This window comes from Pinus tabuliformis, chromosome 1_1, assembly GCF_031772625.1.
Source record: "Pinus tabuliformis cultivar Carrire ecotype Pingquan chromosome 1_1, CPIR1, whole genome shotgun sequence".
NCBI lineage: Eukaryota > Viridiplantae > Streptophyta > Pinopsida > Pinales > Pinaceae > Pinus > Pinus tabuliformis.
In genome coordinates this window covers 81,202,137-81,226,863 of record NC_142297.1, presented here as the reverse complement: position 1 = coordinate 81,226,863, position 24,727 = coordinate 81,202,137, and the positions used below count along the sequence as shown (strand labels likewise).

General features: G+C 41.5%; 1 protein-coding gene across 1 annotated transcript in view; it reads right to left on the bottom strand.

Moving 5' to 3' along the window:
• LOC149211674 (P-loop containing nucleoside triphosphate hydrolases superfamily protein) overlaps positions 1-24,727 on the bottom strand; it is a 262,983-nt gene that overhangs the window by 141,297 nt on the left and 96,959 nt on the right. Inside the window, exons 8-9 of the mRNA XM_089391570.1 lie at positions 9,703-9,825; positions 9,458-9,574 (exon numbers count right to left, since the gene is read on the bottom strand). Coding sequence (XP_089247696.1) covers positions 9,458-9,574; positions 9,703-9,825 — 240 coding nt within the window. The remainder of the gene's footprint in view (positions 1-9,457; positions 9,575-9,702; positions 9,826-24,727) is intronic.

Genomic DNA, 24,727 nt, shown 5'->3' with positions numbered 1-24,727 from the left:
CCCTATTGTTGACCCACCTTGCGACCCGAAAAATCTAGGGTTTACCCTAGGTACCATCCTTGAAATAAGGGGAAATACTTGGGGTTTTCCACAGGCAGTGTAACATGGAAAAATAATATTGAGGTTGTAGTTGCATTCTTACCCATTTGGATTCTTCATTTAATGAATGCAATAATATTTATTCTAAATAATGTCCATGCAACCTTTCTAGGTGTGCCCTTTCTTGCCTACAACTTATAGACCAATCTTTCTTGCAGCTTGCTTCTTTGACTCCAATTTCCCTCATAAATGATATTATATTTTTGTATAGAGAACCTAAATTATGAATGGCTAGTGGTGACCTTATTTTTTAATGTTTATAGCTCAGGCAGGTATACTGATTCCTGAATACCCAAGTTGGGAGCCAATGTGATTGGGAGAACGACTCATATTTTCAGGAGTTAGGAAGTAATATATCCAAAAGATGCCTTTTCTTATCAGCTATAAGCCAACACTATCTCCAGTTATTCATTAGTACTAATTCCAAACTGCAAGGCATAAATCTCTATGAAATTTTCTTCAAATTGATTGCAGCCCTTATTCTAATTTTTTCCATCAAATTATATATCTCACCATCTAGATTGCCAATAGAATAAAATAATTTGAGACAACTTGAAAAATCTTCTCGGATCTACATATCAACTTGTTTCATAAATGACATAGATAAAGAATTATATGAAAAAGGATATATATATATATATATATATATATATATATATATATATTGTATGCTTAGTGGGCTAGCTCAATTGAGTGCTTTGAGCTTCATGAAACAGGTCCCATGTCTGATTCCCTGGGCTAGCTGCCTTTGTTGCATGCCTCACTCAATGTTCCCAGAGGGAGAGGCACCATAATCAATGCCATGTTGGAAATACCGAGAGGGGGGTGAATCAGTATTTCTTTTCAATTGTTATTTTTACCAGTTAGATCACTTATATTTAGAACATAAAATGAACAATAAGAATAAATGCTTTTATTAATTTATTCTTTACAATAAATCAAATACAATATATGTAGGGCACCAACCCTAGATGAAAACACTGATCTTCAATCTCCCAGGCTCCAACTTGTATTTGCCAATCACCGACTTGGACTTCCAAGGCTCCAACCTTGTCAATTTTGAGGCACCAACCTCAAGGGCTCCAAGTTCCAACCCTATCTCTGGTTCAGGCTCCAACCTAGTTTCTTGAGGACTTTGATCGTCTAGGGCTCTAACCCTATCCTCCAAGGCACCAACCTTGTCTTTTCGAGGCTCCAACCCTTAGCTTCACTTCGTCAAGATGTGTTTGGATATGCTTCACGACTTTCAATTTTTCTTCAACAAGCCCTGTTAATCTTCAGCTATCCCTTCACTTAGTCTCCATGTCACGTCATCAATGACAACCTTGTCCACTGTAGAAGGTATCTCCCAAATTCGTCATGATACCCAAATTTCTTCTTTAAGCTTACTCCATGAGGATCTTCAATGATGCCTATGTCACAAGGTTCACCGAATTTGAACCTTGGGGTTCGAAATTAATTCAAATTCGTTCAGGTTCGGCGAACCTCATAGTTGAACCTCAAATTTGAACCTCAACGAATTCGAACCTGCTAGTCGAACTTCAAATTCAAACTTGAAGGCGAACCTAAAGACGAACCTAAAGCCCAATTTTTATTTTTTTTTGGGGGGGTTCGAGGTGTTAGATTTCGAGCGGTTTTTGTCAGTGGTTTTAAGGTTTATGAGAAAAACCATCGGCAGCATATGGTTTTCTCTTGTTCCGCTTCCCACCAATTAGTTTCCCACGGTGGACACTCGTTTGGCTTTATTTACCATGGTTGTCGATAGATTTTTACAATCCAACTTCAGTCTAAGTGTACTCGCTCTATTGTGCTCAGTGTTGCCGCTATGTTGTATTCTCTGCAATTTCCTGAATTCAATTTCTATACACTGCTTGTCCCCGCTGCCTGGAGCGTGATGTTAATAGTGGTCGTGATTTGTGGCTCGTGGGTGCTCACTACTACTCATATAGTTATATTGATTGATTTTTATTTTTTATTATTTTATGTCAGATATATATATATATATATAGTTAAACTTAATGTCGAACCTCATGCAAACCTGATCGAAAAATTCAAATTCGAATCAAACTTAATTGTTTCCGAACTCGAATTCGAACCCGAACCATGTGACATAGAATGATGCTTCACTACAAAGTTTCCAAGAATAGTTTCTGTAAGTCACAAAAGCTCCTCCACAGGTTTGTAAGAGAGTTTAACTGATTCTCCGAATAAAAGGCTCATATTCGAAAAGAAAAAAAAAAAAAATATATATATATACACTTCTTCATAGCTCCAAATTTTCACTTCTTTCTCAGGTATTGTTGTCTTAGGTCCAAACAAGATGTAATAAGAAGTATTCTTGTTCCTAATGAAGTTTGGGATAAGTGATTAAGAAGCAACAATCACACACAGGTCCGCGAGACTCCAACTGTAGGTCCGAAGTCTGCACCCTTAAAGATGCTTCAAAGAAATCATTGGACAGTGCCTCAACATGGACTCTACCACGCCTTGAAGGGTCAAGCACAAGTCTTCAACTCTGTCTGAGATGCTTGGTTACAGATATGCAGTCGTTATTCCTGGAAAATATGCCACAATCTGTCCAAAATATGCCACAGGTTCAAGACTCCTTTTCTTTTCAAGAATTTTTTGTTTATGGGACTGAGGTTCCTTTTCTACCCAGATCCAAAGTCTGTCCACACGCTAAGCACAAGTCCGAGCCTCTGGTCTTAGCTCCAAAAAGATATTCTCACAGATCCGTAGGTGCAAATTTATGCCACCACAGATTCGTATTTTGGTTCCTCCCTGCAAACTTTCTATACATTAAACTCAGTCTTTTCGAGTTTCTATCCAAGGAAAGATTTGCCTGTGTCCTAACTGTTCCAGCAGTTCCTTGTTGCGTCTTGTCTTCAAGAGAGAATTCCACCGAAAAACATTAACAAATCTTCCACATTCTCTTGTTAGTTCACGAGATGTGAACTTCTGTGTTACGCACCTGTATTTCTTCACCGAGAACACGTTTTCTTTTTCCAATAGCCAAACAAATGATTTCTATACCTTTTTCATAAGTCGAATAGTCATGATTGTGGGAGCGCCGACATATAGTTAGATCGTGATCGGAGAAGGATGATTCAAACATGATCGGGCAAGAGCAATGGGGAACAAAAAATTGCTCGATGTATAATTTCTCATATGAAACCCGCACACCGATCTAGATGAATGAGCGTTGATGTGGATAAGTAGGACAGCTAGGACCACCACGATATATTTGGATGCCCCATGCCACGCCCCTACACCTGCGGTAGTCTTTCAACCGCTTATAGCGAGGTGCGGCACCACCGAACGCTTTCTTTTCACCAATACTCACCTTCGTAGACTATGCCTAATTCACTTGTCCTTACTTAGTTTGTTTTTCGCAACCAAGTAAAATGCAATTATCCTTTATACTTAATGAAGCCCATACTCATTCATTATCATCGTGCAATTAACCAAAAACATCAACAATTGCAAACAAGTATAAAGGGGAGGGGCAACTCCCGAACAAGTCTACCCAACAATATATTATAATCAGTATTTCTTCATTAATACAATCAAGTATACTTGGCAAAACTCCAAGTCTATACTTAGAATATTTTACAATCAAGGCATAGAACAGCCTTTACAATACTTGTGCCAACCTCACACGGTAGGAGGGTGCTCACCCGAGACACCTAGAACTCCACCTTAAGTTCTGCACAAAACCGCACACTCATCGACCAACATACGACCCACTCTTCCAACCATCAACCAAGACTTCACCTGCGCACTTCTCCAAGTTAATGCGCATGAGTTATGCGCATGTCTCAACCCAAACTGCGCACTTCCCTTGCGTAGATGCCAAGAGCGAATGCAAGTCGAATTGCTTGTCTCCAAATGAACTTGGAGCTCCCTTATATATACCATCTCATGCGTTGGTTTGCAAAGGGGTGTGCAGCCTTTAGGCCGACCCCCAAAAGTCTCCACGCACGCCCATAGCTCTCTAATCAAGTCGGCTTTACATCCTTTTATCATCGCATATAAAGCTCGCTCCAACACTTAGTCAAATTAAGTGTTTCTTCTTATCGTCGCTTTTCATCGTCGCATATTGTCGCATATTTTCACCGTCGCTCCGTCGCATGTGCGTTCGTGCGCCCGCTTGCGCGCCCGCGTGCCTACCCGCGCGCCCTCGTGCACGACCTCACCCGGCGCCCGTCGCAACCGAGGCTCGAAGGTCTTACATCCTCCTCCACCTGAAATCGTTGTCGTCCTCGACAACATATCATCTTGGTAGCCATCCACCAAGATCATCATCATCCATGATGTCGACTCCTCCACATAAGGCAAACATCCCTGCAACATATATAGAACTCCATCTCCATCATGTCTCACCTTAGTGACTAACTGCCACCAAGATACCCATACCAAGGTATGCACCTTCACGGTATGTTCCCCACCAGATATCATCTCGATCCATGATCATCGACTCCTCTGTCACAATCTCCACTGCAACATCTTGTGTCGACCCCATCATGTGTCATCATGTGAACCTCTGTCATGATACTCCAACACAATGCCAACATATCTCTGCACACTTCGCGACCCCATGTCTGAACTAGTTGGGTAGCTAATCCAACCATCACGCTCAATCCATGAGAGTGAACATCCTCATGTCATCATCAGTTGTTCCTCAAACATCTGCCACATCCTTGACTCATCAAGAATCTACCACCATAATCCATGCTCAGGTCCATAGAACTCCATCCATCTGCAACATGTCATGATGCTTGATGCCAAGCCATCCCTGCACCATCAATCATACCTGCTCAAACATGTTTAAGGACTCACTGCCATGAGCAGCTAACAATGAGCCCCATCTTCTTCATCCATCTAAGAAGATGTAGAGGGAGTAGAGCCTGAAGGCTCTCCCTCACTAATCAACTCAATCCATCTATCAGGATCCTCAATCTCCATCCTTTGTAGATAAGCAACCCGGTCTTCCTTCTGGACATCCGGTCTCACATATACCTCCTCCTCATCATCATCATCCTCCACCAGCTCTAGCCTTCTTGACAAATCCAAGATGCTATCTGAAAGTGATCTAATGACCAATGACTGCTCGGTAAGCTTTGCCTCAATAGTAGACAATCGCTTATTCACCTTCTCCTTATCTTCCATTTGCATCACTCCCAATTTACAATCAGGTCTTGTCACACCAATGGTTGGAACACCAATGGGTACATCTTCCCTTCCATCATAAATGTAGAGCTTCCTCAAATGTGGAACAACCATAGCCTCAAATTGTTTCATGAATTCCATCCCCAATACAGCTTCATAGTCATCAATCCGCACTATAGTGAAGTCCACCTTCCCGGTCCATTCACCAAGTGTAGTGTCCACCCTCTCAGCTATACCAAGAATCTCAATAGGAGGAGAATTCACTGTCTTCATTTGTGCCTTTGCCGGTACAAACTTCAGCCCAACTCTTCTCGCAGTATCTTCGCTCATGAAGTTGTGAGAAGCCCCACTATCCACCATAGTGAGTATATCAGCACCTCCAACCTTCATCTGAACATACTCCAATCTGTTCCTCTCAGGATCCCTCCTAGAGACCACCTCCGTAGTAGCAGAAGCACCAAGTATCTGCATCATCCCCACAGAAGCACCTTCATTCTTCGCATCAGATTGTGCAATAGCAGCCACCTTTGGTTTAGAAGGACAATTCTTCACCGTATGTGGTCCAGCACATATCCAACACTTCAAGGCTTTCTTCGTCTTCGAACTATCATCCGATTTCGAAGCATCTTCCTTCTTCTTATCTTTCGGTTTATCGGACTTCTTCTTCCTATCATCAGAAGTCTCATCATAATGCTCCACCAACCTGTCAACAGCAGCAAAAGCTTCTTCAAGTGTCCTAATCTTCTACCTCTTCACCTCATTGCGTGCCCAAGGCTTCAACCCAATAATGAAGTTGAACAGCTTGTCTCTTTCCGCCATGTCAGGAAGTTCCAGAGCTACACTTGCAAACTCCCGCTGATATGCTTGTAGGCTTCCGGTCTGCTTTATGTACTTAATCTTCGTCCTTGCTTCCCACGTTTCATCCTGAGGACTGAAATGAGTCTGCAAAGCCTTCTTCATGTCATCCCACAAAGTAATGTCATCAGCACTACCATTGGCAATCTGATCTAACCTCCTTCGCCACCACATCTTAGCATCCTTTGTTAAGAACTGAGCAGCTACCTTGACCTTTGTCTCATCATCAGATAGACCCAATCATTCCAAGTATTGCTCCATGTCCCATAGAAAGTTGCCAAGAGTCTTTGCATTCCTTGTACCATCATAAGATTCCGGTTCCTTGACCTTCACATGAGGCACTCCTCCACCTGAGTTATGCCTCACGGCCTTCTTCAATACCACTATCTCATCCTTGGCTTCGTCAAGAGTTTTCTTCAAGTTCACGATCTCTGCAAGACCTTGATCCCTTGCTTCTTCAACCTCTTTGACCCTTACTTCAAGTTGTGTACACATAAGATCAGTGTACTCATACTGTGTTTGGAGTTCATCATGTTGTGTTCGGAGTTCATCGAGCTCTTCCCTTGTCTTCAAGTTGGCCTCTTGTTCTTTAGCAAACAAGTCCATCTTCTTATCCCAAGAAGTCTCCATACTCTCCATCTTTTCCAACACCTTTTCAATGAACCCAATAGTAGTATCCTTCATAACGTGACTAGACCCAGCCTGAGATTCGACTGCCATCTCTAACAGCTTCTTTCTCCTTTGCAATCTAGTTTCGACGATCCAACAGCTTCACCAAGTCACCTGCAATTAGAACCAACCCTTGTTCCACTTCGTGTGAAATGGTTTCCTTCACCTGCAAGTACCTGTCATGAGCAACCTTGCTCAACAGCTTCAATCTTCACGAGCAAACCTTGCTCTGATACCACCTTCACTTCAGTGAAGTTGTGTAGTAGCTTCAACCTTCAATACCTTGAATCAGCTGCTCTGATACCACCTGTCACGCCCCTACACCTGCGGTAGTCTTTCAACCGCTTATAGCGAGGTGCGGCACCACCGAACGCTTTCTTTTCACCAATACTCACCTTCGTGGACTACGCCTAATTCACTTGTCCTTACTTAGTTTGTTTTTCGCAACCAAGTAAAATGCAATTATCCTTTATACTTAATGAAGCCCATACTCATTCATTATCATCATGCAATTAACCAAGAACATCAACAATTGCAAACAAGTATAAAGGGGAGGGGCAACTCCCGAACAAGTCTGCCCAACAATATATTATAATCAGTATTTCTTCAATAATACAATCATCAAGTATACTTGGCAAAACTCCAAGTCTATACTTAGAATATTTTACAATCAAGGCATAGAACAGCCTTTACAATACTTGTGCCAACCTCACACGGTAGGAGGGTGCTCACCCGAGACACCTAGAACTCCACCTTAAGTTCTGCACAAAACCGCACACTCATCGACCAACATACGACCCACTCTTCCAACCATCAACCAAGACTTCACCTGCGCACTTCTCCAAGTTAATGCGCATGAGTTATGCGCATGTCTCAACCCAAACTGCGCACTTCCCTTGCGTAGATGCCAAGAGCGAATGCAAGTCGAATTGCTTGTCTCCAAATGAACTTGGAGCTCCCTTATATATACCATCTCATGCGTTGGTTTGCAAAAGGGTGTGCAGCCTTTAGGCCGACCCCCAAAAGTCTCCACGCACGCCCATAAGCACTTTAATCAAGTCGGCTTTACATCCTTTTGTCATCGCATATAAAGCTCGCTCCAACACTTAGTCAAATTAAGTGTTTCTTCTTATCGTCGCATATTGTCGCATATTTTCACCGTCGCTCCGTCGCATGTGTGTTCGTGCGCCCGCGTGCCTACCCACGCGCCCTCGTGCACGACCTCACCCAGCGCCCGTCGCAACCGAGGCTCGAAGGTCTTACACCCCAAGACATGTTGACCATCGAGGTGTGAAGGATGACTGCTGAGTCACCGACGTGGATATGTGGGGACCATTGAGGTTATATGTACGATATGTATGTTTAATAGATATATATGTCCAATTGATAGTTTTTATAGTATAAGGTATATATGCCCAATATATGTTAATGTCCAATATATGTCGTAAATTCATTTTTTTATTTATTGTCGAGATATGTTATATATTTTATATCATATAAATATAACATATATATTTATATTTGATATAAATATATGTATATTATATGTCTAGTGATTTCTGCCCCCTTTTTTAGGTCTTTGGTATATTCCCTTCTTTTGGTCATCCCTCAAAGGTCAAGACATATTCTTGTAGGATTTTTCATCAACAACCTTTCATCAAATTAGGGTTAGGGTTTCTTTTCAACAATCACCTAGGAACACCCTTTCATCAAATTAGAGTTGCATGCACTTAGGATCTAGGGTTTCTTCACAGTGTTAGGGTTTCGCCTTAAGGTTCTTAACAAGCAAAGGGTTTTCCAACAAGGCTAGGATTTTGTCATCTTCAACAATGCACCCAAGTAGCCATATTGTTGACATCAATGACAACTTTATCCAACATGTCAATGGATTTACACGGGGTAAAATCCAAATAATGTGGGGAAGTACCTAGGGGTTCCCCCACGAGGTTTCCTTGAAAAAAAACGAAAATGTGATTAGATGTATCACCAAAAAGTAAAAACAAAACGAACCAAAAAGTATAGACAATTCAGCTCTGCAAGTATATTCTGCTCCAAATAGCTCATGTTTTAGGACAGGGGGTCTATTTTATAGGCACAAGATATGTTTTTAAGGCCCACACTTTGGGTTTTGTATTTTTTATTTTATGTTTTCATGTGTTTTTCAAAAATGGATATTTTAGAGGATCTATTGCCTTGACATTTCCAGCAACCTGGAAAGAGACCTCGAGCAGATCATCCTGCGCTTCCAAACCAGAAACATATCCTCAGTGGATCTCAACCCCAGTCGATGGAAATGCAGATCGTAAATCCTCCAAAGGTGTATCTGGTACCTATGAAATTGATTTACAAAGATATTATAGTGTCATATAATAACACTGTTCTCTTCCTTCCATGAAGGTATTGCCACAGTAATTTTAGTTGTTAGTATACTGTGTGTGTTTGCAACATAGCAGCAATATATGACAGATATCAACCACCCTCCCAACAAACCAGTTTGTTATCAGCAAGATAATGGCACTGAACAGTAATCATGAAAGTACAAAAGTTTTATTAAATCTAACAACATAAACATGAGATACAATGACACTAACACTTCATAACATCCATTTCATAGGAAAAGACCAAAATTGACTCAATTGATATTGAAATCGAAGGAAGTAATTACCTTTGAAAAAGAATGGCAGAGAGATACATATTTTGACTTATCGCTAGGTGAAATAAGTGCAATACTGCATCCATCGGTAGCAGCTCGAGCTGTTCTCCCACTTCGATGAATATAAATCTGAATTATAAGCATTAAGCTTAGTCAAGTTGGAGACAACAGATTTTAATTTTATAAAAAATTCCAGCGACCAATTTAGCTACAAAATGAATGACTGCAAAATCAGAACCAATACTTTCCAAACTAACCTCTGCAGAATGTGGTAGTTGATAGTGAATGACAGTTCTAACGCCAGGAATGTCAAGACCTCTTGCTGCAACATCAGTTGCCACAAGAACACAGTTTTCATTTTCCCTGAAACGATCCATTGCCTGTAAACACGGTATCAACAAAATGCTGTAATGAGAAATTTATGTGTAACACAGTGGTTTGTGATCCAAGAAAATGCCAACTTAGCAAACCAATTAAATGAAGTGTTTGCACGGATCACATGCCAGAGACAAATTATTCTAAGAAATATAAAGGCTTTAAATTTAACAAAATAAAGTGTAGAATGAAGAAATTTAGCTATCTGGCAAGAGATAAAAGTGTATTCTGAGGTTTTGCCACCCAGGCAGAAGATAAAATCACATGACTTTTGGGGAAAGGCTCTAACATGAAGTTTTCCATACCTCCAATTACACAGTTAAAGACATAAAGGTGGAAATAACTGTCTTATTTAGGACATCCCCTCAAACATTGACCCAAAATGTAGCCATTAAAGTATTTCCAACCTATTGTTGAAATTTGGTACCGGAGGATAGGTGGTTCCCTAAGGCTTTGATCTTTGGCCTAGAGAAAAGTGTCCAAAAGAATTTAATTTTTCTCCTTAAGTGACTTTATAATTTTTATAAAGTTAAATCTAATTTAAAATTGACTTTAAGTGATAAAGTTACTAAAATCTAATTTTAAAGTGACTTTAATAAAGTCAATGTAAAGTTAGAAAGGAAAAGTGACTTTGGAAATAAATGACTAAGTGGGTCTTTATTAAAGTGTGGTGAATTAAAAAATAAAAAGTGAGATTTAAATGAGCATTTAATCTCAGCCTTAGATCTCAATCTATTTCAGCGATTTGATTTAGGGATCACCCAAAAGTCACTTGGGGTTAGATTAAAGGAGAAAAAGGTCATTCATGCTTTCATGAGCAGATTGGGAGCAAAAGAGCAAGGGAGATTTCTGAACAGGGAGGAGAAAGAGACAGCAGCTCCGCACACATTCCAAGGCAGCAGTTGAGCAGATTTGTACAGTTGATTCAACACACAGTGAAAGGCAGATTTTGGCACGATTTTCCAGAAATCCGTACAGTTGGTTGCACAGAAATCGAGGAGTGGTTTGCACAAAAATCGAGGAGCAGTTTGTTGTTTTTCTGCACGCAAATCGAGGTCTGTACAGCACATTTATTGCAGTCTGTACAGCGCATTTAATGCAGGCCGTACAGCAGCATTTAATGCTAAAAGTGGGCACGAAAATCGAGGAGACCGTACAGCATTTATTGCTATCTTGTTTGCTGTAATTTCCAGATCGCTGTGAGGCACGGGAAAAGAGATAAGTTGTAAATTTGCTTGCTGATTTTTTTGCTGAATATTTCTCATTGTAAAAAGACAATTTTCAGAAATAAAGAAGAGCTCTCGAACTAGTTTTCCCGAAGAGTTGTAGGGGGTGTTTCCAGGGTCACATTGACCAAAAATCTCTGTGTTTAAATGTGTTAAATCACTGTTTGTACCTGCTGATTTTTTATTTCTGCATTTTCCAGCATTCTGTAAAATTTCCAGAAATTGTGTTTTCAGCAAAAATTTTTTTTCCAACTTGTTGAATGTATGGATATGGGAAAGGGCAACTAACTACATGGGAGAAATAAGGTGAAACTGAAAACCGGGGTGGGAAAACTGAAAATTTCTACATGGTATCAGAGGTTGAGTGCTGAAGTGCAGTTTGGGACAACAAGGAGGAAAATTACAACCTGCTGATTTTTCACTCAGAAAATTCCAGCAAGCTGATTTTTCACAAATAGCAGTTTTATCTTTACTACAGCAGTGTTATTTTTTCAGTTTTAGGACAGCAGGATGTCATTGGGATTGAGGGTGGAGGATAGGTTGGATGGGCATACAAACTACAGCGTTTGGAAGGAGAGAATGCAGAGTATCTTTGAGGAGGCAGAAGTCTGGGATATCATGGTGCAAACCACACATAACCCTGTTGTTGTGCCTATTGATGCTACTCAATTGGCTGAGTATAATAAAAAGAACAACAAGGGTAAGAGGTTGATTCTAGATGGAATCAAATACCATTGCATTCCTCATGTGAGAGGAAAGAGAAATGCCCATGAGATGTGAACAGCATTGTGCAATTTCTACCAGAGTACCAATGAGAACCTGAAAATGGTCCTGAAGGAGAAGCTGAAGAACATTAAGATGGGTAATGATAGTGCAGCTGGATATCTCACAAAGATTACTAATGTGAGAGATAAGTTGGCAGCAGTTGGAGAGGACATTCCACCCACTGAGTTGGTGCGAATTGCAGTGAATGACCTCCCTCGTTCATGGATGAACTTTGCTGATGGGGTTTGTGCACGTAAGACCCTTCTCCCATGGGAGAGGTTTTGGGATGATTGCATTCAGACAGAGATCAGGAAAGGTCAGCTTGGGGCAGCCAAACCAGTTGAGCAGGATGAGAATGTAGCACTGTCAGCAGGAGGCAAGAAAGGCAAAGGGAAGAAGCAGGCTTCCACAAGCAATGGTGGGGGCAAAGGCAAAGGTAAAGGTAAACAGGGTAACACACAAAAGGACTATTCCAAGGTGAAGTGTTGGAATTGTCAAAAGATCGGACACTATGCAGTTGTGTGTCCGGAGAAGAAAAAGAAAAAGGGGAAGAACCAGAGCATGGCAACTTCAGCAGAGGTTTGCAGTTCGTTTTGACCGCACGTAAGACCCTTCTCCCATGGGAGAGGTTTTGGGATGATTGCATTCAGACAGAGATCAGGAAAGGTCAGCTTGGGGCAGCCAAACCAGTTGAGCAGGATGAGAATGTAGCACTGTCAGCAGGAGGCAAGAAAGGCAAAGGGAAGAAGCAGGCTTCCACAAGCAATGGTGGGGGCAAAGGCAAAGGTAAAGGTAAACAGGGTAACACACAGAAGGACTATTCCAAGGTGAAGTGTTGGAATTGTCAAAAGATCGGACACTATGCAGTTGTGTATCCGGAGAAGAAAAAGAAAAAGGGGAAGAACCAGAGCATGGCAACTTCAGCAGAGGTTGAGGACTTTGCAGTTCGTTTTGACCGGGAGTTTGGGTTCACTGCGTATGAGTCCTCTAGTGCAGGATCACCTGCCACACAGGTTTAGAGGGAGCATGTTTTTCCCTCAATTAGCGGAGCATCTTCGGGTATCTGGTATGTGGACAATGGGGCTTCACGTCACATGACAGGAGTCTGGGAGTACTTCTCAGAGCTTTCAGAGAGTGGTACTGATATAGAGGTAGTACTCGATGATGACACAATTGTTAGAGCAGTCGGTGTGGGGACTCTGACATTTCAAAGGGAGTCCAAACCTCCCTTGAAGGTGTCAGATGTTTTTTATGTGCCAAGGATGAGGAAGAACCATAGTTTTTAAAACCGGAACCGGTGACCGGACCGGTCCACCTAATGAACCGGTTTACCGACCGGAACCGGTCTAACCGGGACTGGTTTGGTCTAAACGAACCGGTTTTAGAAAAATACATTAAATAATTATTTTTTAATGAAAAAAACTATTTTTAAGATTTAAAACCATGATTCCAAGCCAATAGAGACAAAATATGCAAAGATTGCTCATTGATATACCATGTAAAGCCTTAAAGGTGAATATATCAAAATGGCACCGAGTGCAATACATATCATCGACAAAATACATAAGCAATGAGGCTCTAAATGGCCACTAGAGTGCAAAAATAAAGCCTACAAACTATGGGGCCAGTGGCCTACTACAAGACTTCAGTCTAGACTCTACATATATGATAATAGTAATACTATAATAGTGATCAACATTATCACTTGAAGTTGAAACTTCTCATGAGTCTCAGTCATCATGATCAAACTCAGTTGGTTGAGTCTCGACTCCCAAACTGTGTAGCCACAAACTTCTCTATTGGTTCAGTGACTTGAGTCTCAAACTTCTGAAGGTATTCTGCCCTAATATGCCCTATTATTTCATTTGGTGCTCCACATGGCTTTACATGGCCTCCTATCCTAGCCAAGTGTTGCTTGAACCCCCTCCTTGAATGGATTTTTGGCAATATTTGCAGATCATTTTGCCATCAATCATATCACAATGAGCCCATGCAGTATCTTCGGCTTTTGGAGGCATGATGACTCCCTGGATGGTAGATCATAGAAGTGAGAAGTTTATAACACAAAAAAAAAAATTCATGGACAGCAGACTCAAATGAGGAATTATCAAGTGCAAATCCTTACCTGGAAATGCAAACTAGCTCCCTTAGCCTCCTCTTGAAGATGGCAACTCCACTGACAGCTACACACTATTTCCAAAATAGCTCCAACTCCAACTCTAAGATGACTACTTCAGCAAAAACTCCACACTCTCCAAGCTCACAAACAAACTCACAAACACTCCAAATCAGTTGTGTGAGACAAATGAGAGTGAGAGGGGTCTCTTATAGCAAGTGTGAGGGTGCTTTTGGAGGGAAAATACCTTTCCCTCACCCCCAAAACCCCTAAACCACAAAACCACAGTGCTTTTTGTCATAATTCGGTGGGCTGTCCATAAACCGGCCGGTTTAGGACGGAACCGGCCGGTTTGCTACAAACCGGCCGGTTTTGACCGATTAGGGCCAGATTTCGGTCACATGAGGCATCTAACCCGGTTTTTAGGCCGGTTCGGACCGGCCAGGCCTCTAACCGGCCGGTTAGACCGGTTACCGGTTTTTGTGGCCGGTTTTTAAAACTATGGGAAGAACCTCATATCCGTCTCAGCTTTGGAGGACAGAGGATATGAGATATTGTTCAGGGGAGGACAGGGGTTGATGTATCCCAGGGGCACCCCAGCTGATTCAGCTAGAGTGATAGGTGTACGCCATGCAAAGGTGTACAAGTTCGCATTCCAGTCCCTTGTGGCAATGAGCAGTAGTACCGACAGCAAAGCTAGCAGTTCTGAGCTGTGTGAGATTTGGCACCGCAGGATGGGACATATGTATCATGGAGCCTTGAGGACCTTGCGGGAGATCACTATTGGTCTGCCAGATTTCAGTACTGATCACTTTGATACTTGTAGAGGATGTGCGATGGGCAAGTTTGCCAAATCCCCTTTTCCCAGCAGTGACAGCAGAGCGAATGGGATACTTGATTTGATTCATTTTGATGTGAGCGATCAGATGTCTCATGTTTCCTTGAGTGGGTATGAGTACTATGTTTTATTCATTGATGATCACTCCAGGAGGACCTGGATTTATTTCTTGAAGACCAAGAGTGAGGTCTTCAAGCAGTTTCAGGAGTTTAAAGCTCTTGTGGAGACACAGACAAGTCGGAAGATCAAGTCCCTGAGCTCGAACAATGGAAGAGAGTACACCCTTGGAGAGTTTGTTGACTATTGTGCGCAGGCAGGCATTAGGAAAGAGTTCACTGTTCCTTACAACCCCCAGCAGAACGGGGTTGCGGAGAGGAAGAACAGATCCATCGTAGGGGCTGCCAAAGCCATGTTACATGATCAGGGGTTGCCATTGTTCTTGTGGGCAGAGGCCTGCAACACAGCTGTTTACTTGCAGAACAGGAGTCTGCATCATGCCTTGGGACACATGACTCCGAAGGAGGCTTTCTCTGGGAAGAAGCCTGATATTGGTCATCTTCGTATCTTTGGATGCATTACATACTCCTACATACCCAAGGAGAAGAGGACCAAACTAGAGCCCACCGCAGATAAGGGTATCTTTGTGGGCTACAATGAGACCTCAAAGGCCTTTCGGATTTACATTCCTACACAGAGAAGAGTTGTTGTTAGGCGAGATGTGAAGTTCGAGGAGGACAGGGCCTTTAGGAGGTCACGGGAGTTAGAGTATCTGGATCAGCCAGACCCTCAGCAACAATTGAGTCAGTCGCAGGGATCCAGTGGGCAGAGATCAGGAGGATCAGGAGGTACATCTATGAGGATTCCAAGTCCGTCAGTGAGTAGTGGCTCACCGAGCCAGAGGGGTGGTGCTCAGGGCAGCATGCAGAGCAGTTCACTAGGGAGTCCACTAATGGACAGTTCACACGGTACCTCAGCTTCTACAGGTTCAGGTGCAGGCAGGAGGACAGCAGACAGGTAGTCAGGAGTTCAGGCCCCTGATGATGATGAGGAGGAGTTTCATTCTCCAGTGGGAGAAGTGCGCTCAGGGAAGAGGATGCCCAACTGGCTTCAAGACACCTTGAGAGATGCCACATCTGTTGCTAAGACGAAGAGGCCGGTCAGAGGGAGTAGACCACCTGAGAAGTTTTGTAGCTATCTGGCAATGGTTACCAGCATCCTTGACTCTGAGGCTTCTAGCTATGAGGAGGCAGCTAGCCAGCAGGTCTGGAGAGAAGCCATGCAGGAGGAGTATTCTTCGATCATGAAGAATGATGTTTGGGAGTGGTGCCGAGGCCTGAGGGCAAATTCGTGGTTACTTCCAGATGGCTTTACAAGGTAAAGCATGCTGCAGACGGAAGCATTGAGAAATTCAAAGCGAGTTAATTATGAGGAGACCTTCGCTCCCGTGGCTCGATATACTTCGATCCGCTCCATTATATTGATAGCAGCAGAGATGGGTTGGAAGATCCACCAGATGGATGTGAAGACTACATTTCTCAATGGCTTCATACAGGAGGAGGTGTACATTGAGCAGCCACAGGGCTTTGAGGTGCATGGGAAGGAATCCCATGTGTGCAGACTAAAGAAGGCCCTTTATGGCCTGAAGCAAGCTCCCAGAGCTTGGTACTCCAGGATAGATACATACTTGCAGGGGATGGGTTTCACAAAGAGTGAGGCAGATCCGAACCTTTACTATATTGTGATAGGTGAGGAGCCTCTCATTCTGGTGCTGTATGTGGATGACTTGATCATTACAGGTGCAGAGAGACTCATAGAGCACTGCAAGAGAGATCTTGCGGCGGAGTTTGAGATGAAGGACATCGGCTTGATGCATTACTTTTTGGGTTTGGAGGTGTGGCAGGAGGAAGGGCATTTCTTCCTGGGGCAGGGGAAGTATATTGTGGACATCCTTGGCAGATTCCACATGGAGGATTGTAGACCCATGTCGACACCGATGATTACCAACTGGAAGAAGCTTCATGCTTCGAATTCCAAGTTGGTGGATCCCACATTGTACAGGTAGTTGATTGGTTCCTTGATGTATTTGGTCAACACTAGACCAGATATTTGTTTTGCAGTCAACACGATGAGTCAGTTTATGTGTGAGCCTAGGAAGGTTCACTGCGTGGCCGCAAAACATATTTTGTGGTACTTGCAGGGGACAGTGGATTATGGTCTGGTCTACAGGCAGGGGGATGGAATGAGGTTGGCAGGTTATACTGATTCTGATTGGGCAGGTTGTGCTTCTGATAGGAAGAGCACTTCAAGGTGTTGTTTTGGGTTGGGTTCAGCAGTGGTATCATGGTTCAGCCGGAAGCAGCAGTCAGTAGCATTGAGTTCAGCGGAAGCAGAGTGTATGGCAGCCAGTCTAGCTAGTTGTGAGGCCATCTGGCTTCGCAAGATGTTGTTTGGCTTATTTGGTCAGCCGTTGAGACCTTCAGTGATTTACTGTGATAATCAGAGTTGCATTAAACTCACGGAGAATCCAGTATTTCATCACAGGTCAAAGCATATCGGGATCAAATATCATTTCACCAGAGACTATGTTCAGAAGGGAGTTGTGAAGCTTGAGTATATTCCCATTGATGAGCAGGTTGCAGATATTCTTACCAAAGCCTTACGACGGGGCAAGCATGTCTACTTCAGAGACAAGATGGGTGTGGTGAGGAACACCTTCCTCAGTAAGAGGGAGTGTTGAAATTTGGTATCGGAGGACAGGTGGTTCCCTAAGGCTTTGATCTTTGGCCTAGGGAAAAGTGTCCAAAAGAATTTAATTTTTCTCCTAAAGTGACTTTATAATTTTTATAAAGTTAAATCTAATTTAAAAGTGACTTTAAGTGATAAAGTTACTAAAGTCTAATTTTAAATTGGCTTTAATAAAATCAAAGTAAAATTAGAAAGGAAAAGTAACTTTGGAAATAAATGACTAAGTGGATCTTTATTAAAGTGGGGTGAATTAAAAAATAAAAAGTGAAATTTAAATGAGCATTTAATTTCAGCCTTATATCTCAATCTATTTCAGCCATTGGATTTAGGGATCACCCAAAAGTCACTTGGATCACCCAAAAGTCACTTGGGGTTAGATTAAAGGAGGAAAAGGTCATTCATTCTTTCATGAGCAGATTGGGAGCAAAAGAGCAAGGGAGATTTCTGAACAGGGAGGAGAAGGAGACAGCAGCTTGACACACATTCCAAGGCAGCAGTTGAGCAGATTTGTACAGCTGATTCAGCACACAGTGAAAGGCAGATTTTGGCACGATTTTCCAGAAATCCGTACCGCTGGTTTGCACAGAAATCGAGCAGTTTGTTGTTTTTCTGCACGCAAATCGAGGTCCGTACAGTGCATTTATTGCAGTCCATACAGCACATTTAATGCAGGCCATACAGCAACATTTAATGCTAAAAGTGGGCACGAAAATCGAGGAGGTCGTACAGCATTTATTGCTGTCTTGTTTGTTGTAATTTCCAGATTGCTGTGAGGCATGGGAAAAGAGATAAGTTGTAAATTTTCTTGCTTATTTTTTTGCTGAATATTTCTCACTGTAAAAATGCAATTTTCAGAAATAAAGAAGAGCTCTCGAACTAGTTTTCCCCAAGAGTTGTAAGGGGCTTTTCCAGGGTCACATTGACCAAAAATCTCTGTGTTGAAATGTGTTAAATCACTGTTTGTACCTGCTGATTTTTTATTTCTACATTTTCTAGCATTCTGTAAAATTTCTAGAATTTGTGTTTCAGCAAAATTTATTTTTCCAGCTTGTTGAATGTATGGATATGGGAAAGGGCAGTTAACTACATGGGAGAAATAAGGTGAAACTGAAAACGGGGTGGGAAAACTGAAAATTTTTACACCTATAATAAACTGATGTTTCTTAATAAAGCTTTGGAAGATTCTGGTTGCTAATCAGGTGTAATCAAAAAATATAAAAGACAGCCAATTCAAAATGTGCTCCAGCAATCTAAACAATTCAAAGCCAGATAATCTAGGATTTAGCAATTAAGCCATCATACATTAATTCAAGCAGCTAGGAACATAGGATATGACTTTTCCAATCACAAAATGAAGTGTTCAAAAATAGAGGTCCATTGAAAGTCACAAGAATATAATTTGTAAATGAAATAAGGTACCTTCTTCAAGCCCTTTGACGTAGACACAAACAAAGAAACTATCTCATGCAGAATTGAAACCCTCTGAAATGAAGCTAACAAGGTCCTTTGAGTTATGGCAATGAAGAGTTTCTTTCCCATATGACTTAATGAGATCATTATTGGTTCAAACTTTAATATGAAAAACACCCTATTGCTCCTCTTGCTAAAAAAAACTCTCCACTACTACTTGGCAATTGAAGTGACTCAAAATCCAAATAGCATATTCATCTCCTAAAAGAAATAAATTGGAGAATTGTTGAATAGGTTTGGCATGATTGAATGTAACCCTCTTTCTACTCCAATGGAACAAAATTTGAAGCTTACATCAGAATAAGGGAATGAGTTTGAGGATACAACCATGTACAGACAACGTGTGAGGAATCTTATTTACCTTATCACCACCAGACCAAATATTTAATTTGTTATTCGGATTCTTTCTAGATTTATGCAAAACCTTGTGAAGGACATTGGTCTGCTGCAAAAAGAGTTCTGAAATACTTCAAGGGATCTCAAGACTTCAAACCCAGGCATTTTCAAGGTGGATGACTCAACCTGATTGGATATTCTAATTTAGACTTTGATGAGAATAAAGAAAATGGAGTGTCAACTTCAAACTATCTCATGAGTCTTGGACCAGCAGTTGTCTCCTGGAGGTTGCGCACACAACCTATTCCAGCAGATTCCACAACAAAGAATGAGTATGTGCAAGCTACAAAAGTAACAAAGGAAATTGTGGGCTCAAGAAAAAAATTTGTTGAAGAAACAAGTGAATTCTCTTCCTCTTCTGGTTGACAATAATCTGCGGTCAAGTTGGCCAAGAATCCCACATTCTGTATTCGAACCAAACACATCAATAGAAAGTACCATCTGATTCAATATCATGTAGAGAAAAAGATTATTCATTTGAGAGATTTTCCACAAATGAGTAAATTGCAAACAACTTCACCAAGGAACTTGGAAAAGAAAAGTTTGAAAAGTTCAAAATGATGCTTGGACTCACAAACACCCCTTCAGCATAAGAGGGGAATGTTAGACACAAAATCCTTCGGTGTTACTACAGTACTAGTATTGTACATAATATGGATGTAGATGAAATCAAGAGTCTTAAGGAAGACCAAGAGTCCCTTATTGAATGTGAAGCAAAGCCACCTCCTTTGTATAAATGCAACTTCAAATAATGAAATAAGTATCAAGCAATGAGTTAATTCCTATGCTTTGTAATATCCCTTGAGGGAAAATTACCCTTAGGATTGAAAAGTGCACATGACAAAATTTGTATTCTAGCTAGTATCACAGTGTTCCTTCAAATTTGCAAACACAGATAAAATTGAAAGCACAAACAGTGTACACAAGTAATTGATTCCACCAACTCCTCATACAAATAAAGCATCTTCAATAGTTACAAGTCCATGAACCTTCCAATAACACACTATAGTTTAACTCCCAATCTAGCAGACCCTACTGTCCCTAAAGTACTGATCTGACCTTACAGCCAGCTACAGTCTTGTTGGCTGCCTGAGATCCCTCCCTTCTTTACTGCCTCAATAACCTTTTTTGTTGCCTCACAGAGGGAATTCCAATGTAATGTCCCTGACCAATTAGTGTTGATAAATCTAGGGCATTAGGATTAGGAGATTTCTCTTCAATGATAATTGTCTGTGAGTGTTTTTTACTTCTTTAGATTAGGATCTTTTCTTTACTTAGATTATTATAGTGTTCTTCTTCAGCAAACAGCTACCATAGCATAAACAATAAAGAGACAAGAGACACATAATGTAGGCAATCAGCCAGGGCCAAAACCTCTCCAACTTGAGAGGAAAACTCAAACAAATTCTTCTTCTTATAAAGACTTCAATTGATGAATACCAAGACCAAGACCCTTGACCTATTAACCTCTCCAAGACCAAGTTACAAGACTTCCTTGTTTAACTACTTCTTCCTTGAGTCAATGATAATCAAACTTCTTCCTCCTCCCACTTCCCTCGGCTAACCTTCAAATTTCGGTTGGGCTCAGAACTGCACTTTTCGGCCCTTCTTTAGATGCCCTAGTTTCAGTACTTGAGAGATTTTGTCCCTCACCTTCCTTCGCTTGAGATGGAGGCTATTCTTCCTTAACTCAGCTTGAGGATCCACTTGATTTCTTCCTAAGTTTGCCTTCTCAAGATGACTGTCATATCTCGCTCCTTACTGCAGTAGACAGCTCTGAAATCTTGCATGTGTGGAAGTGTTTAACCCAAAAAACAGATCAGAAAATGGCTCGGTTGTCTTCCCTTCTCCTTCGTTGGTGATGGCACTTCTCTCTTTGAGATTTTCATACTTCTTCTTCTTCAGATTTCCTTGATCGAAAATTTGTCCTCAAATGAAGGTCGAGCTGCCTATATATAGTGGTTTGCCCATGTAAGTAAGCCGACTTGAGTGAGACTAGGCCGACATGTCATTTGTTGTAGGTTCATTCCTCCATTTTAAGGCCAACTTGCAGGAGGTGCTTGAGCTTGGTCTTATAGGGTCTTTTAATGACTCACATACATATGTAACATGCCCAATAAGCGACTTTCATACATGACATTGATTCAATTGACTTTTATGAACAATCGTAAGAGCTCACAATGGGAGCCTTAACTAAAAATAAAATTCCTCGATCATGAAACCCATGATTCAAGCATTACAAGGATAATTTTATTTTTCTTCTTTACACAAATTACATAAAAATCACAATTACACGTGTCATTATGGAGACCAAACCTAGTTACACTTTTCAATACTTGGGAAGCTTATGATGGAGCCCGCTAACCTAGAGTGGTTCCCATAGGCTAAAGTGGGTAATATTTAATAAAAAGGACTTAAATTGCCTAAGGAAAACATTATAAAGTCTGAAGGGAGAAAGGGTGATATTCCCTAGGCAAGTGAAAAGCCACTTTAACTTTATAAAGTGAAATATCATAAAGAGACTTTATAAACGTTGATTTAATAAAAGGAAGGTGAAAAGGTGACACTAAGCTCATAAAAAAGAAACACAAGGAGACTCTACTCGTTCGTGCATTTGTTAATTTGGAGAAAGAGCTCTTGGAGAGTGTTTGGAGAAAAAGCTTAGGGTTTGGAACCCTAGCCACCATAGCATACTTTGGTGTTGAAATTAGACACCCTAGTTTGGATTTGAAAGTGAAATCACACAAATTTCACCGTTGAGCTTCAATGGAGAACAAGATTTCTGGGAAATATTGAGAGGTTGAGTTTGTAGTTTGAGTTGTTGTTCTCATCATAGTGATAGACTGAAAGCACCAATGGTTCGATTCACTATTTTGGAAGGCAACTCGAGCACCAAATCAAAGCCATTCCCTCTCCTTAGTGTTGAACGATTCTCCTTACTTCCTGGGTTGTGTATTTGTAACAGATTTTGGCATAATAGTTGTGGGGCCTATCATATGTCATAACCAATGTTTTAAAACTCCGACTCGGGTTCGGAACCAACCGAGGGTAGACTCTGACTTGGTATCGACTCGGACACTTTGATTTCAATGACTCGGTTGTTGTAAAAAATACATTCAATAATTAATTTTTTACGAAAAATCATAATTTTAAAGATTTTCATTCATGTTTCCAAACACAATGCATTAGAATATAGATAGAAGACAACATATGATCAAAGTAGGCTCATGAATATATCCATTATATCAAAATGGCACCTAGTGCATTGTCCAATACATACATGATATAGAGATCAAAACAAAAACACATAACCAAGGAGGCTCTAAATGGCCTCTACAACAAAAGTAAATTGTAAAACATCACTAGGCACCAATACTATTGGCTACTGCTAACCTCCCCAATGAAGCTTCTATCTCGATTCTCCAGAGCTTTATAATGATACCTTGGGTTCAGAAAAAACCCAGTTGCATGTATACGACGATGGAGTTGATTGTTCCATCTTTGATCAATGATTTCCCAAATGGGCCCATCCTTAGCCACTCTATCCTTGTATGTTACCTTTATTTGCTCCTTTTCTTGATCCATAGCCTCATAAATGAAGCCCATAGCCAATCTTTCCCCATGCACCAATTGCAACACCTTAACAAACCAGGCTCGGACAGTTTGGTAATAAACCGGCTACCGAACCTGTTTTTCAAACGAGCCAACCCAGCCAGGGGTCTGGCTCGGTCAGCTCGGCCGAATCCGATTCGGTCCGGACAAATTTTAAAACAATGGTCATAACCAAGCCGTGTATGCATTTTCTAGACAGTGTATTAACCAAGTGTCATGTGTGTGGGACTATGGGAGACCCTGAGGTCATGTCCCCTCTTCTGCGCTTGACTGTGACTTCCAGGATTTACACTTGAGGGACGAGAGTACACCTGGTATGCCTATTGTTGTAGTAGCACCTTTGGGACAGTGTGCCAACTCTGAAGCATATATGTTAAATTTGGAAACTAGGGGCAAACTCCATGTGGGTCATCTTATTAATGGAAGTTGATATTTTTCTTGGATCCCTCTCATCGAGAGGTGTAGGATTGATCTAAAGATCATCCGATTCTGATAAGTATTGATGGAGATATGAATTTATTTGTGTTATGGGACAATTCGTCAAGGTCGGCCAGCAACCAAATACACCCCACTTGTGCTCGACGTTTTACTATAAAAGGAGGAGGTCTTCAAGTCATTTCAACGCACACTTGGAATCTCTTCCTCTCTCTTCTTATCTCTGGGTTTTAGTAGGAGGAGAGATCCTAAGGAATAACGCTGCCCTAATCCAGAGGGCAGAAAGCCGAAACTGGCGAAAAAGCCGAAACTGTTGGAAAAGCCAGAAAAGCCGGAACTGGTGGAAAAGCAGGAACTGCTGGAAAATCCAGAAAAGCCGAAAAAGTCAAAACTGCCGAAACGCTGGAACTGCCAGAAAATCCGGAACTGCCGGAAAAGGCGAAAGAGCTGGAACTATCGAAAAAGCCGGAACTGCCGAGAACAGCCAGAACTATCGGAACTACCAGAACTACCAGGAACAGTCGGGAACTGCCGAACAACCAAAGCATCTGTAGCAGCAAATACACCAAGCATGCAATGTTACAGCTAGCAAGCAAGGGACAACTAGCATGCAACAACAAGCATGCTAAGGACAACAAGCAAGCAAGGGACAACCAACACATAGGTCAGGATGGCAACATGGTGCAGCAATGGCACATAATGCAGTACAGTGATGGGTACAGTCATGATTAATGAAGCATGATTAAATGTAGCATAGTGATGATGGGTGCAGCCTGGGGCAGCGCGGTGAGGTGCAGCATGATGACGAAATGCAGCACAACGATAGGTGAAGGAGTCACCTTGGAGAATCAGTTGAAGCAACATGTCTTTAACTGATCTCATGTATCATCTTCTTAGAGACGATCTATGCTTTTATCTAGATAAGTCAAAGTGTTGACTTCTGTTGTAAACGTACTATCTCTCTCTCTCCCTGCTAAACTATTGAAGAACATATAAGAAGAATTGACCAAGGGTTTCCCCACGTTGGGGTTTGTCCCTGGCTAGCGCCACATCTTGTGTCCTCTTGTCTTGGCTTGTCTTCTCCGATTTATGTTTATGTTCTATCTGCAGTTTACTTCAATGTTGATGTGATTGCTAATCTAGAAAAGATATGGAGCTAACTGTGAAAATTGAAATAAATTGCTATAAGCATAGAACATACCTAAAATTACCAATATCTCATATGGCTAGCGGGTGATGTGAGGTCTGTCTATGAAGTTCTATGCCAGCATATCAATTTTGGGCAGGGCCAACGTAGCATTTAA